Genomic DNA, 12031 nt, shown 5'->3' with positions numbered 1-12031 from the left:
ACCTGTATATTTTTCTGCATTGATGGTGATTTTCCAGATGTGTAAGACAGTTATGTTAGAGGCTCTAATGCACCTCCATACCATCAGAGAGGCAGGCTTTTGAACTGTGAGCTGATAACAGGCTGGATGGTTCCTCTCCTCTTTAGTACGGAGTACGGGCATCAGTGTTTTTTAAAAGAAGTTTATATTTAATTCATCTGACCCCAGATCAGTCCTCCTCTTCCCCTCAGTCCATCTTAACTGAGCTTTGGTCCAGAGAAGACAGCAGAGTTTCTGGATGGTGTTCACATCTGGCTTCTTCTCTGCCTGATAGAGCTTTAAGCAGCATCAGTGGATGTCAGGGTGAGCTGTGTTTACAGACAATGATCTGTGGAAGTGTTCCTGAGTCCATGCAGTGATGTCCAGAACAGAATCAGACGTTTTTACTGCAGTGGCCCCTGAGGGCCCAAAGATCACAGACATCCAGTGTTGACTTTCAGCCTCGTCCTTTGAGCTCAGAGATTTCTGCCGATTCTTGAAATCTGTTGATGATATTATGAACTGTAGATGATGGGATTTTCAAAGTCTTCCCATTTGTCCTCCAAGGAAAATTCTTCAGAGTCCTCTTACTGATCTGCTGCTAGTTAACCTAGTTGCAAAATTCTCATCCAGCTGTTTCATACCACTTCAGCTTTTTGTTGCTCCTGTCCCAACGTGTTTTGTTACATGTTGCTGTCATCAAATTCAAAATTGCCTTAATTTTTAAAAATATGGTACTACTTCTTAGTTTCAATATTTGATATATTGACTATGTTCCATTGTGAATGAAGTATGGGTTTATGAGATTTGCGTTCAGTCGATATTTACATTTTACTCAATGTCCAAAGTTTGTCAGAATTGGGCTTGTATGCATCCCCTCTGTCTGTCGTCAGTCGGCTGACCACATTCTGATTGACTGACAGGCTTTATTTAACTTAACTTTTGGTAAATGATCCTAATTAGGATGCCAACATATTTTCTCTTTGGGGATGATAGTTTTATTCAGTTCTGTTGTATTGTCAGGACTTCTTTATTTGACAAAAAGCCCCTCCAACAAATAAAAATGTGAATTTTTTTATTACTTAAAAATGATTTATTCTCTTTTTTCCTCCTACAAGTCTTGGCCAGGTGTTCTGCTACACAAGACATCAGTCAGCACTGCAATGACCCGTGTTTGTCACGAAACTATGCTGTTACAGCAGACAAGACGACGGCTGCCATGGTTTCCTCCCCAAAAAGAGACGCTCCCTTATCGCTCGAGTGGAGCACGCTGCGGAAAAAACCAGAGGACTCAGTGAGTTCAGTTGAAATATGCTTTTTTCTTTCCAAGAGAAGGAAGCTTGTGTGACTTGCTAACCTAATAACTCCTTACTGATTCCGTTTGAACCCTGTAAATCTTGTTTGTGAGACAATTCACAGCCAAAAAGAAAATCATCCAGGATGTTGTTTTTAATGCCTCAGGTGTGCTGATTTTTTTACTCCCTTTGTTTTGTAACTTTTCTAATTTCTAGAAAGCTGATTTTCATGGACTACCTCCCACTCCTCAAGTCCATGTAAGTGTGAATTCTAACAGCATGCAACAAAATGACCAAATACAGTTGAAATCAGAGGTTTACACCAGCTACAAAGACGCAGAACCATTTTTTTCCTCACTATCTAACATTAAACCAGACTAAACCTTTTCTGTTTAAGATCATGTAGGATTCCCAAAACTATTACCTCTGCCAAGGAGGTTAGGTTTTCAGTCATGTTGGTTTGTTTGATTGTTTGTTTGCAAGATTCCTTTAAAATTAAGGAACAGGTTTTGATGAAATCTTCTGGAAACGTTGGGGTTGATTAAATTGGTAATCTGGATCACGATCTGGATCACAATCTGGATCACGATCTGAATCACAATCTGGATCAGACTCTTTTCTTTTTTAATGAGACGGTGTCGTTGGCGGAGGTTTGTGCTCCCCGAGTGCTTCTAGTTTCCACTTGTTGAAAGGCCAGAAGAACGATGGAACCCAGAACCCGTCTCCTTCCTGGTTGGTCTGATGGCAGAACGTTCCCATGATGTTTCTACTTGTGTGTCATAGTTAGAACAGATGAACCTTCAGGCAGCTGGAAATTGTACCCAAGGATGAACCAGAGTTGTGGAGGTCCACAGTTCTCTTCCTGATTTCTTTTGACTTTCCCATCACGTCACACAAAGAAGCAGAGTGTTTGAGGTTTAACTTAAAATCCATCCACAAGTCTGACTCCAATTACCTCAAATGTGGTAAACTAACCAATCAAAAGCTTCCAAAGCCATGACATCATCACCTGGGCTTTAACAAATTGTTTAAAAGCAGAGTAATCTTGGTGTATGTAAACTTGATGATGAAGAAAGTATTAAAAAAATGATCTAAAAAAACTCTCTTTCTCTCAGTATTAAGGGCATTTTGCAAATATAAAATATTTGTGAATCCTAACTGACCTAAAACAGTGACGGTTTAGTCTGATTTAATGTCAGACAGTGAGAAAAAGGTTTATGTGTCTTTTTATACGATGTATGTAAACATCTGGTTTTAACTGAACCTTCGTCCCTAATGAGAAAGTTTTCATCACTTGACATAAATCGACTCACCTCCTTCTGTCATGTCTCCCTGCTTCATTAATATTGCGTCATATTATAATATTGGGTGCAAAACGACAGCTCTGAATGCAGAACAGACAGCATGGTTCTGTTTTAGGCACAGATTCCAATTAGAGACTGAAGCAACCCCATAAAGCTGGATCCTGATCCCTTTACTCTGCTGCTTCTCTAGATGGGCGCCTGCTTCTCCAAGGTCTTCAATGGCTGCCCTCTTAAAATCCACTGTGCCGTCACCTGGATTTTACCCAAAACAAGAGGTAAGGAGATTAGTGTTTTAATCCCCTGAACATTTAGTGATTGTGTTTTTTTGTTTGTTTGAAAAACTGATGATATATATACATTGTGTAGCAACATTTTAAGTTTAAAAAGCTCTTGAAGTAACTATGTAATCAAAATATATGTATAATAGTATGTTTGTGTCACGTTAGAAGAGGAAAACGGACTCCTCCCTTTAACAAAGACTTTCCCTGTTTAGATCAGTATCTTATTCTTGGAGCAGACGAGGGGATCTACATACTGAACCTTAATGAGCTTCATGAAGACACACTAGAAAAGGTATGGAGTATTTTACTTTCGAAGACTTGCTCTGAAATCCGTCTTGGGTGACATGGCTGGAAGTGGAAGCTGGAGGCTCTGGTTGAGAGCATTCACACCTTTTTAATGATTGGATGTCAGCTGCCCACTCTGTACGCAGATGGGCCTGTATCAGCCAGGCTCTGATAATCGCATACAGCTGGGTATTAACACAACACCAAGGGGGAAAGACATCAGCAATGGCCCTTAGAGGAGCAACTGTTGCTGCCCATCAGACTGGGAAGGGTTAAAGGTCATTTCCAAACTCTTTGGAGTCCATTATTCACAAGTGGAAAATATTTGAGACTGCTACCAGTCTTCCATCATTTAGTGCACAGGTGTCAAACTCCGTTCCTCGGGGGCTGCTCTCCTGCATGTTTTAGATGTGTTCTTGCTTTAAAACACCTGGTTTAAATGGATGACTTGTTGCCATGCTGCTGGAGAACTTGATGATTTGGTGAGGAGGTAATTAAACTGTTTGAATCAGGTGTGCTTGAGCAGAAAAACCTAAAACGTCCAGGACAGTGGAGTTTGATGCCTGGAGTTTGACGCCCCTGATTTAGTGGATTGTTTTTGTGTTTCTCTCTCCACAGCTGTTACCTCAGCGGTGTACCTGGCTTTATGTCATGAACAATGTGCTGATGTCTGTCTCAGGTAAGATCTCCCGGAGCTTGCCCTTCTATCAGGGAACACAGTACGTTGCATCTTGTCTGCTGCTGCTTTAAAAAGTCTCCTTTGCGCAGGGAAGTCGTCCCAGCTTTATTCCCACAGTTTGACGGCGCTGTTCGAACAGAGAGGACAACTGCAGAAGAAGCACGGCAGCCTGTCCCTCGGCACCAGTCGCTTCACTGAGAGGATCATCCACAGGTTCGGACAGACCAGGAAACATTTCTGCTGTTCGGACGAACCCAGTGTGGCTCTCTGTGACAAGTGAAGGGATTTGGTTCTCGCTAATGTTCTCTCCCCGTGCAGGAAGTTTGCCATATCTGTGAAGATTCCTGACACTAAAGGCTGTAGGAGATGTAGTGTAGGTAAGTGATTGAAAACAGGCTCTAGAGCAGTTTTTATGCATGCGCTGCAGCTTTGAAATGTTCCTTTCTTGATGCACTGTGACTTCCACGATGAGTTTATTTATACCCCAGCTGCTTTATACAGATCCTCCACGGTACTTATTTTCTTTTATTTCATAATCTAAGAGTTAATCTACATCAGACAATCTTCAGGTGTGAAGTATAGATAAAGACCAGTGAATCAGATGATCATTTAATTGAACAATATTTGCCATTTTCTAAATTATCTGCCTGTTTTTAGCTGATTATCAAGCAGACACATGTGTGGGCAGCACATGTTGTTGCTGTTACTGTGTTCATCAAACAACTACTACAAAATACTGTAAGACTTTAATTATATTTTTATGGGGCCACTTATATTTAATTGGTTAGATATGACATGTCTAAAAATGGTTGATAACTAATTGTCTTTGGAAATGGATTTATAGTGACTCTTCAGCCAGCTGAAGTTTAGTTAGTATGGGTTCCAACCAGCATTAGGTCTCAGATCTAATTTGTTTTCTAAAATATACTATTTTTAAGGGCCGATGTTATCAGCTCTGTTTCTGGTGTGCAGAAATCTCTGTGCGAGGCAGCTCATAAACATGCCTGTGTACAAAAGTTGTTTTATTTTAACCTATTTTATTTTTCTGCAAAGATGCAGCGTGAATGCAGAGTGCTGAGTGACTTTGCTGAAATGTGCTGAAAATTAAATGTTAACGCTAAAAAAAAAAAAAACACGAGCTAAAAGTAGCTCAACACTAGTTAAAAGCTAAAATGATCAAAATGCTTGTTAAAAAAAGAGAATGTGAGCTAAAAGTTAAAAAAATGCAAGCTAAAAACAGCAAAAGGCTAGCTAAAAGCTAATGAGGGTAACACTGGCCTACTTTCTAAAGACTGCCATCCAAAGAAAACCTAATATCAGTCGACCACTCTGTGCTGACTTATCTGTAAACTCTCCTAAAATGTCTGCTGCTCACGTGTGAAAATGACTTTAGGGCTCTGTACTTTTAGTGCAACAACATCAACAGCCTCTCTCACTTTCTGGTTTCCTCTAGCAAGAAACCCGTACACGGATAGCACGTTTCTGTGTGCGGCAGTTCCATCTGGCCTAGTTCTGCTGTTGTGGTATGAGCCTCTCCAGAAATTCATGCATCTAAAGGTTAGTTTGTGCTTGTGTGTGTGTGTGTGTGGGGGGGGGGGGGGGGGNGGGTTGTTTGTCTCTCATGGTAGGATGGATGGATAGATGGCTGGATGGTATCTGAGAGACATTTACAACACATACCAGAGAGTGTGTCCCAAATATCAAGGGATCAAACTTCTTTTCAGACACCCTAGGAAAGTTTACTCCAGGGTGTTAGAAGTAAAGCTCCGCCCGACTGTCAAACCTGGTCTCTCTAATCAATTAAAGAACTCATCCAAAAAGCCAATATCTCTCCTCCATCCATCCATCCATCCATTTTCTTTACCCACTTCTCCTTTCTGGGTCACGGGGTGAAGGCATGTCTGTCTCCAGCTGTCACTCTGCGAGAGGCGGGGTACGCCCTGGGCAGGCTGCAAGTCCATCACACAGTATCTCTCTGGAATAATCCAACTTCTTTCCCCATTTTTAAAGTCACGCGACAAAGCAGTCATGCTTTTTACTGTTTCTTACCATTTGTTTTCTCTTTTAGCACATAGCAGTCAGGCTACCAGACACTCTGCCCGTGTTTGAGCAGCTGGTGCTTGCAACAGAGGAGTTTCCTCAGCTGTGTGTGGGGGTGAGGGAATGTCGTAACGAGAACGGCACAGCCAGCCAACAGCTCAAGTTTGATATAATAGAGCTGAACGGCACACCTATTTCAGTACCAGGTAGAAAGAACTTCTGTGTTTCTTCATTCGGGACATGAGGGTCTCAGATTAAAGCTTTACCTGAACTTATCTTTTTTTTCCCCCACACGACTCTGCAGATAATGGAGTTCTCCGAGCCGTACAGGTAACCCAACTGGACCGAGATACAATTCTCATTGTCGTCGAAAGTAAGCCAAAACATCATCTGAAACTCATGACTGTGTTTTAGACTCCGTATTAACAATCTGTACTTTCACCTTGGTGCTCAATGGACAGAAACTATTAAGATCGTAGACCTGAAAGGGTTTCCATCCAAAGAGCTGACGCCTGAGTTGGTCTTTGACTTCCCAATTGAAACACTAGGTAATACTAAGAATATGAAACTCACAGTAAATTGGACTTGTTGTCGCTGACAAGTTGAGTGACGTGACATGTACTTACAGTCTGCTTACAGGATAGCGTGCTCGCTTTCTGGAAGCATGGCCTGAAAGGGAGAAGTTTCCGTTCAGATGAGGTGATTTTCTGCAATCTTTACCTCAGGGAGGATCCACGCTAATGTCATGTGGTTGTTCAGTAGGATTTCTACTTCCTGACCGTCTGAACTAATATCAGTGTCTTCTTTGTGTACAGGTAACACAGGAAATCACAGACGAGAGTCGAGTGTTCAAAGTTTTGGGGATAAACAGGTACTTCAACAAAAAAATAAATAAATCTAATATTGACAAGAAGATTTATTTATTTATATTTATTTAAAAATAGCATCAGTGGTGATCCCGGTAGCAGCAGCTGAGGCAAGAGTTGTTCGTTACAATTATGGGAAAAACAAATTCTACTCTTATTCTTTTCTACTTGATGTATCTGGAAATTTAAAACAAAAAGACTCTGCCTTTACAAGGTTAAAAAATGTTGATGTCCTGATACATGAAACCCTAGAACGGAAAGAGGAGGTACTTCCTTTTCCAAAGAATGTATCATTACCGATAAGGCTTCAGAGGAAAAATGTTAATAAAAAAATGATTTGTAAAATTAGTGGAGCTACAGGACATGACCTGAAAATAACTTGTGCTTATTATCACCGTGTATACTTCATCGATCTGAAATATTTGAATACCTCATCATTAGCTCTGAATTGCCCCATCCCAGCTTCTTTTTTTGTCTTTTCTTTTGGAATGCCTTGAAGACTTGTGCTTCTTACTGAATAAATAATTTCGAACAGCATTAATAGTATTAAGAACAGTTCACAGCAAAGAGAACAGTTTTGGGGTGCACTATGAATGAGCTGTGAGACTTCTTCCCCCTCGTGTTTCCTGTCCTCACAGAGACATCATTCTTCAGAGTACGCCAACGGATGACCCATCAGCAATGAGCAACCTGTACATCCTGACGGGACACGAGAGCAGCTACTGAGGGGGGGAAATGGCTCGATTTCCAGAAGAGTCACGCAGAAGTAAATGCAGCTTGTCGTACAACCTTCAAGTAAAAACGATGCCGTTTCCATGAAGTTGAAGTAGACAGTTATGGCAGATGACCGCAGCGACTCTTTCCAAGACGTGACAGAGTTTTTTTATTTCCAAGGGACCCGTGGGCTCATCCGAACTCAAGCTGTGTTTTTGTAAGGGTAGACTAATCCTGATGGCATCTTCATGCATCGTTGACCTTGCCGAAGCGCGACAGTGTGGAGCATTGTGGATGTAGGAAATCATGGACACAGTAACAGCAGTTGTAACTGCACACACAACTCTTGGATGGACGGAATCAAGCTTTTATTTGGATTTACTGTTTGGAATCTTTCATGTCAGTAAAGCCAGCATTTCACTGGGCTGGATGCTGTTGGAGGCCAGTCAGATGCTATCTTTACAACTAAGCACTACATTTGGTCAGAGGAGTCAGCTGATCTAAGCTGATATAATCGACACACAGTTGAGAAAGAGACGAACAAAAAACTGAATTTAAGTCTTGCAGAATGCCGTCCAATTCAGTCAAACAGTTAGATTCAGATTAAATCGTGTTGCATATTGTTTAAAATTATAATACAGCACAATCAGGTTCAGTACATTATGAAAGGCCAGTTACTAAAGGTCAGTCTGAGAAACCCAGCAGACTGCATCAAGTCTTCACTTCAGTGCTGTGTCCCATCCTGACCAGTGTGGAGGCGACAGAGGGAAGGAATGACTCCCTTTTTAACAGGAAAAAGTGTGGTCGGCCATCTGCCTTAGCCAGCCGGGGCTTGAGAGGAACAGGAAAGGGACGAACACAGAAGGATTGGTCAAGGTGTCGTTTCTGTGGGAAGGAGAAACAAGATGGAGAGCAGAGTGTTCAGTGACATCATGTCCCTCACTGACTCAAATGAGTTTCATGAGTTTTTTTAATGGGTTTTTTGACCCTGTGGCACTGAGGCTGCTCCCCCAGCAGACCACGGCACAGTAGATGCCAGCACAGACTGATAAAAAAATCTTCAGCATCTTACTGCACACGTTGTAGGCTCTGAGCTTCCTTAGAAAATAGTCTGCTGATCCCCTCCAACTGAAGATCTTTAAGAGATTTTTGGGACATCCAGACAATAAAGGCTTACAATAAACAAGCCCGAAAGGAATAAAAGTGTGGACTAGAGTCTCTGCATAACCGAGGCAGGATTTTTCCTCATTTTAACAGTACTATGCAGATGGAAGAAGGCAGCCCTAGTAACATTTTTTATGTGAAAATTACACACATACCACCACAGGCCTATTTTACATTAAAAACCCAAGTCAGCTTAAGGTTCTCACTAAGCATCTGTGTTAACTGGGTCATGTCTTACAACTAACCAGAGAGTACTTAATTAATGTTCTGGGTTTCAGAAAAGCTATTTAAGGAATGTTCTCGATGAAAATGCATTTTTTTTAGGATTGGGCTGGGTCAGAAAGCAGCATAGCTCTGTGTAAAACCAATATCTCTTCTCAAATGTTCAACTTTGTCCAGGATCACGTTGGGCTTTTCAGCCCATGAGTATTTCAAGAGTGTGAATGCGAGAGCCTGGCAGGAAATATATTTTTGACACCAAAAGTGGAATAAAATACAGAGTATCTACATTTAATGTAGAATGTGTTACCCAGGAGTATCCATGAGCCCCAAATCTCCTAACTGCTACCGTTCACAAAGACTATATGTAAATTTTTTTGCAAAAAGTAAGAATATTCTATTTCAATTAAAAGGTTTTACAAAACAAGGCGTAATAAAAATCATCTGGTCCTTTAGATGAGGTTCATACAACCTGAAATGAGAGATCGACAGATGGTGTTGCGTACTCTGTACCGCTCCGTTGTGGTGAAGAGGGCAAAACTCTGTTTACCAGTCAGTTTACATCCCTACACTCACCTATGATCATGAACTCTGGTTAGTGACTGAAAGAATGTTATCTTGGATACAGGCAGCTGAAATGAGTTTTCTCTGCAGGGTAGCTGGGCTCTCCCTTAGAGACAGAGTGAGAAGTTTGGTTATCTGAGGGGGACTCGGAGTAGAGCCGCTGCTCCTCCACATCGAGAGGAGCCAGTTGAGGTGGTTCGGGCATCTGGTAAAGACACCTCCCTAGTGCAGTGTTCCGGGGATGTCCAACTGAGAGGAGACCCCTGAGGAAGACCCAGGACACGCTGGAGACACTGTCTCTCAGCTGGCCTGGGAACACCTTGGAATCCTCCTGGAAGAGCTGGAAGAGGTGGCTGTGGAAGGAGATGATCCCTGATCAAGCTGCTGCCCCATGCCTCAGCCCGCTCTGCACCCACTTTGGAAGCTGCTCCCATGTTTCTGATTTAATCTTCTGGACTCGATCAAATCAGAAACATTGGCGCTAACTGGGTCACAGCTCCCGCTTTGGCCTGATTAGCTCTTCCTGCATTCAGCTGCTTTCAGTCCCCGTACAATACTTTGTTCAGCTGAGTTCACCCAGGCAGCCTGGAACGAGAGGATTCGCCCCTGCACCGGTTAGTTAACTTAAACCATACAATAACATAAATAGGAATACTTAAAAAAAAACATTATTATCCACTAATGTGGAAATTTGCCTTTGGTTTCACCATAATGTAAAAAAACATAACATAAAAAAATAAAACATAGCATCAGTCAATACCTATTCAGTCAAAGCATTTTGTATAAAAGAGTCAAACTATAAATGAATCAGTCAGCAGCTCACATCCTCATCCCAGGTATAACCCCACTGTTTTTATCCCCCTAACCACTTTGGGGGGGAAGGATTTTTTAAATAGCTATTTATAGCTGCTACTGGTAGTCTGAAACATCTCCCTGAAGGTAGGAGTTGAAGTCACTGTGCAGTGGGTAAGAGGGGTCAGTCACAATTCTCTCAGCTTTTCTTCTAATACCTTCCTCCTCCAGGGTTTCCCTTTCATTTCTGAGGACTTGTTTGCTGCCTTCTGTAGTTTACTCCCTCTCTGGATGTTCAGATTCCCACACCACGTTCTTCTATTAAAACATAAAATGCGTTCCACTCGACTTTTGCTCACCGTTTTCAGGAAGTTTTGACTCACGCCAAAATGGCTAAACTTACGTAACAAATAAAACAAAAAGGCGCTGAAAGCCCTTCTTAACAACACAATCGGAATTTACAGGTCTTATTAAATCTTTGCCAGTCGGAACAAGTGGTTCTGTTTGTTGAAACCAAAGATAACAGCTGGAGTGTTGGAGATACAAAAGTGGCCTAAATGTGTGCGCTTACCCACAGAATTAGTTTGTTTAAAACACTCAATAAACTCAACCTGCTATGAAATTGGGCCAACTTTAATGTGATGTTTAATGTTTCGTGTATTCTGACGGTCTGTTATGGCAAAATACGCAAAGTAACTCCAGCTTCCCTTAATAAACGTCAAAGCATTGATCGATGTGACTTTAAGTGTAAGCATAAGTATTAGACTAAAAAAGTGCTTTATAACTGAAGTCTATTTACCATTTAGCTTGGAACTGAAAGGGGTGTATTAACCTTTTACAAAAGAAACATAAATCAAAACTCCACTACTTTACAGTTGTTCATATTTGTGTCTAATACTTATGTTATTTATGGAAAGGGATCTGTATTAATAACACTCACCTTTCCCAGAGACATACTTGGGAGACCCAGTTTCCAGAAGTACTGTATGACTGTTTATTAAATGTCTATTTGTTGTTCTTGGAGGATTTTATGTATATAACAATTCTATTAGAGGTTGTACTGTTTGTAATATAAAAAATAAAGATTTTACTTTCTTTATAACTTAAGCACTTTTGGCCGTGTGAACACATTTTGCTTTCAAATGAGGAGGAGCTTGTAAAGTGTACTTCCCTACCTCCACCAAGGAGGTTATGTTCTCGGAAGCCTTTGTCTGTCTGTCTGTGCACAAAATTACTCCAAGAGCTCATCGATGATTCATCCAGGAGGTCGCAAAAGAACCCAGAACATATAAAACCCTGCAGGCCTCACTTGCCTCAGTAAAGGTCAGAGTTCATGATTCAACAATAAGAAGGAGAAGAAGGACAAAAAATGGCCTCCATGGGAGAGTTCCAAGGTCCAAACCACTGCTGAACAAAAAGAACACAAAGGCCTGACTCACATTTACCAAATGTCCTGCTGTAGCTTATAGGCAGCCAGTGACAGGTAGGTCACCTCATTGTGCAAAATGTTGCTTGTAGACAGTTTATGGTAAAACAGATCATATAAAAATAGATAAAGAGGCTCCAGTGTCTGACTGCTGGGGATAGGCACCAGCTCCCCGCGACCCGGACTGGAGAAGTGGGTAAAGAAAATGGATGGATTGATGGATGGCTCCAGTTTCTACAATTAACTGAAGGACTTCGGAGTTTCATTCACACACGGCAATGCTAACTCAGGGACAACCACTTCTCTCACAACAACCACAGGTGATACTTTTGGCCAAATGTCCCTTTTTCTTGTGGTTATCACATTTTATTTCAGGTGCAGGGC

At 41.5% G+C, this 12031-nt stretch overlaps 1 protein-coding gene across 4 annotated transcripts in view; it reads left to right on the top strand.

Moving 5' to 3' along the window:
• The window catches only part of map4k2 (mitogen-activated protein kinase kinase kinase kinase 2), a 46882-nt gene extending 35554 nt beyond the window's left edge, over positions 1-11328 (top strand). For 3 of the 4 annotated variants that reach the window (XM_017427083.3, XM_017427085.3, XM_017427081.3), the window contains 14 exons: positions 1137-1312; positions 1530-1571; positions 2808-2892; positions 3111-3190; positions 3802-3862; positions 3952-4075; positions 4181-4239; positions 5316-5419; positions 5931-6108; positions 6207-6275; positions 6364-6450; positions 6531-6601; positions 6718-6773; positions 7407-11328. In XM_017427083.3, coding sequence (XP_017282572.1) covers positions 1137-1312; positions 1530-1571; positions 2808-2892; positions 3111-3190; positions 3802-3862; positions 3952-4075; positions 4181-4239; positions 5316-5419; positions 5931-6108; positions 6207-6275; positions 6364-6450; positions 6531-6601; positions 6718-6773; positions 7407-7494 — 1280 coding nt within the window. In that variant the 3' untranslated portion in view covers positions 7495-11328. The remainder of the gene's footprint in view (positions 1-1136; positions 1313-1529; positions 1572-2807; positions 2893-3110; positions 3191-3801; positions 3863-3951; positions 4076-4180; positions 4240-5315; positions 5420-5930; positions 6109-6206; positions 6276-6363; positions 6451-6530; positions 6602-6717; positions 6774-7406) is intronic. The other variant, XM_017427084.3, reaches the window with a different exon arrangement.
• Positions 11329-12031: the final 703 nt, after the last annotated feature.

Source organism: Kryptolebias marmoratus, linkage group LG7 (assembly GCF_001649575.2).
Source record: "Kryptolebias marmoratus isolate JLee-2015 linkage group LG7, ASM164957v2, whole genome shotgun sequence".
NCBI lineage: Eukaryota > Metazoa > Chordata > Actinopteri > Cyprinodontiformes > Rivulidae > Kryptolebias > Kryptolebias marmoratus.
This window is presented reverse-complemented; position numbering and strand designations above follow the sequence as displayed.